Source organism: Chlamydomonas reinhardtii, chromosome 16 (assembly GCF_000002595.2).
Source record: "Chlamydomonas reinhardtii strain CC-503 cw92 mt+ chromosome 16, whole genome shotgun sequence".
In the NCBI taxonomy this organism is placed as follows: Eukaryota; Viridiplantae; Chlorophyta; class Chlorophyceae; order Chlamydomonadales; family Chlamydomonadaceae; genus Chlamydomonas; species Chlamydomonas reinhardtii.
The window spans coordinates 4361758-4363532 of record NC_057019.1 but is presented as its reverse complement, the minus strand read 5'-3'; the positions used below and the strand labels follow the sequence as shown (position 1 = coordinate 4363532).

Below are 1775 nucleotides of genomic sequence, written 5' to 3'. Positions count from 1 at the left end.
GCTCGGGTTGAGGTGGGTTGGGGTTGATGCCGCCAAGAGGCGGGTTTGGGTGCGGGGCTACTACATACATACGTTGTGCATAGCGTCAATTGTGGTCTCCTAACATATGCACACGCAGACATATACGCGTACGCGCGCGCCTGCCTGCCTGTTCACACAGACGCACCCACAGACACACACACACACACACACACACACACACACACACACACACACACACACACACACACACACACACACACACACACACACACACACACACACACACACACACGTCGCGTCATTGGGCGGGCTTTCGTTTCGTTTTTTAACACACACACACACACACACACACACACACACACACACACACACACACACAGCCCCACACACGCAGCCACCCCCCAAGGCCACCCCCCTCCCCTCCTCGGCTCACCGTATGCGATGTTGTCTGCGATGGTGCCGCTGAAGAGCACCGGGTCCTGGCTGACCAGGCTCACGGCCTTGGCCCACTCGCCGCGGCTGAAGCTGGAGATGGGGCGGCCGTCAAGCAGGATGGAGCCCTCCTGGTGGGGTGGGGGTGGGCGGTGGGGTTGCAAGTTTAAGAAACATTGGGAACAGTATACAAGCAGGGGGTGGGGGTTGTGAGTACCAGAACAAACTAACCCAAAGGGGGGGTAGGGGAGGTGGAGCAGGAGGTGGGGTGGTGGGGTGGAGTTGGGGGTGGAGCGGTGGTGGGGGGAGCGGAGCGGTGGTGGGGAGGTGGTGGTCGGAGAGAGAAGTGCGGGTTGGTGATGTGGTGGGGGTGGCGTGGTGGGGGTTATGTGCCCAAGCCCAGCGAAAGAGACCCATCGTGGGGTTGCATAGTCAACGAGGGGTGGGTGAAGGTGTCGTTGCAAAGCGGCGGAGCGAGTTGATCAGAGAGTGGGTAGATTAGAGCGTGTTGCTAGTGGGCAGGTTCGGCCGTTGGGCCGCGCACGCACACCCACGCGGCACGGGCCGCACCTGTGGCTCGTAGAAGCGCGACAGCAGCCCGGCCACTGTGGACTTGCCTGTGAGTGGGTGAGGGGGCGGATAGGTGGGTGCGTGGATGATTGCGTGGTTGGAAGGGCGGTATGTGTGTGTGTGTGCGTGTGCGTGTGTGTGCATGTGTGTGTTTGTGTGTTGTGTGTGTGTGTCACTTCTCCCGAGGACCCCAGTTGCCCCTCCGCTCCCCCTCCGCTGCAAACGCGCGTCCCTATCCCTGTCACTGTCATTATTAGCGACAGCGGTGACAGCGGTGACGGTGACAAGCGCTGACCCGACCCGACGGGGCCCATTGCTCCCCGTCCCCGGCATGGGTGTGTTGAAAGTGCTGCTGCCCGCACAGACACGTACGGCATCCTCTACAGCCAGCCCCTCAACGGCCACTCACCCGCTCCCGACAGCCCCACCAGGGCGGTGGTGCGCCCGTGCGGCAGGACCAGGTTCAGACCCTGAGGCAGGTGGTGGTGGTGGTGGGGGCGGCGTTGGCATGTTGTTGCAGCATATTAGTCTTGGCGTTACCCGCGGGGTGGTGGATTGCAAATATGCGTACAGCCGAAATAGAAAGGCGCAAGGTGGACGCAACGCAGGGGCGACTTGCACCAACAGCGCCTCGCGCAGGCCACCACCCTCCTCCTCCTCCTCCACCTCCCCCTCTCCCTCTCCCCCCTCCTCCCCCTCCCCCTCCCCCTCCTCCTCCACCCTCCCCCTCTCCCTCTCCCTCTCCCTCCCCCTCTCCCTCCCCCTCTCCCTCTCCCTCTCCCTCTCCCTCT

At 62.7% G+C, this 1775-nt stretch overlaps 1 protein-coding gene across 1 annotated transcript in view; it reads right to left on the bottom strand.

Annotated features, from left to right (window-relative positions):
- CHLRE_16g669525v5 (uncharacterized protein) overlaps positions 1 to 1775 on the bottom strand; it is a 9848-nt gene that overhangs the window by 1964 nt on the left and 6109 nt on the right. The window contains exons 3-5 of the mRNA XM_043071132.1: positions 1394 to 1454; positions 985 to 1031; positions 412 to 545 (exon numbers count right to left, since the gene is read on the bottom strand). Of these exons, the coding sequence (XP_042915856.1) occupies positions 412 to 545; positions 985 to 1031; positions 1394 to 1454 (242 nt within the window). The remainder of the gene's footprint in view (positions 1 to 411; positions 546 to 984; positions 1032 to 1393; positions 1455 to 1775) is intronic.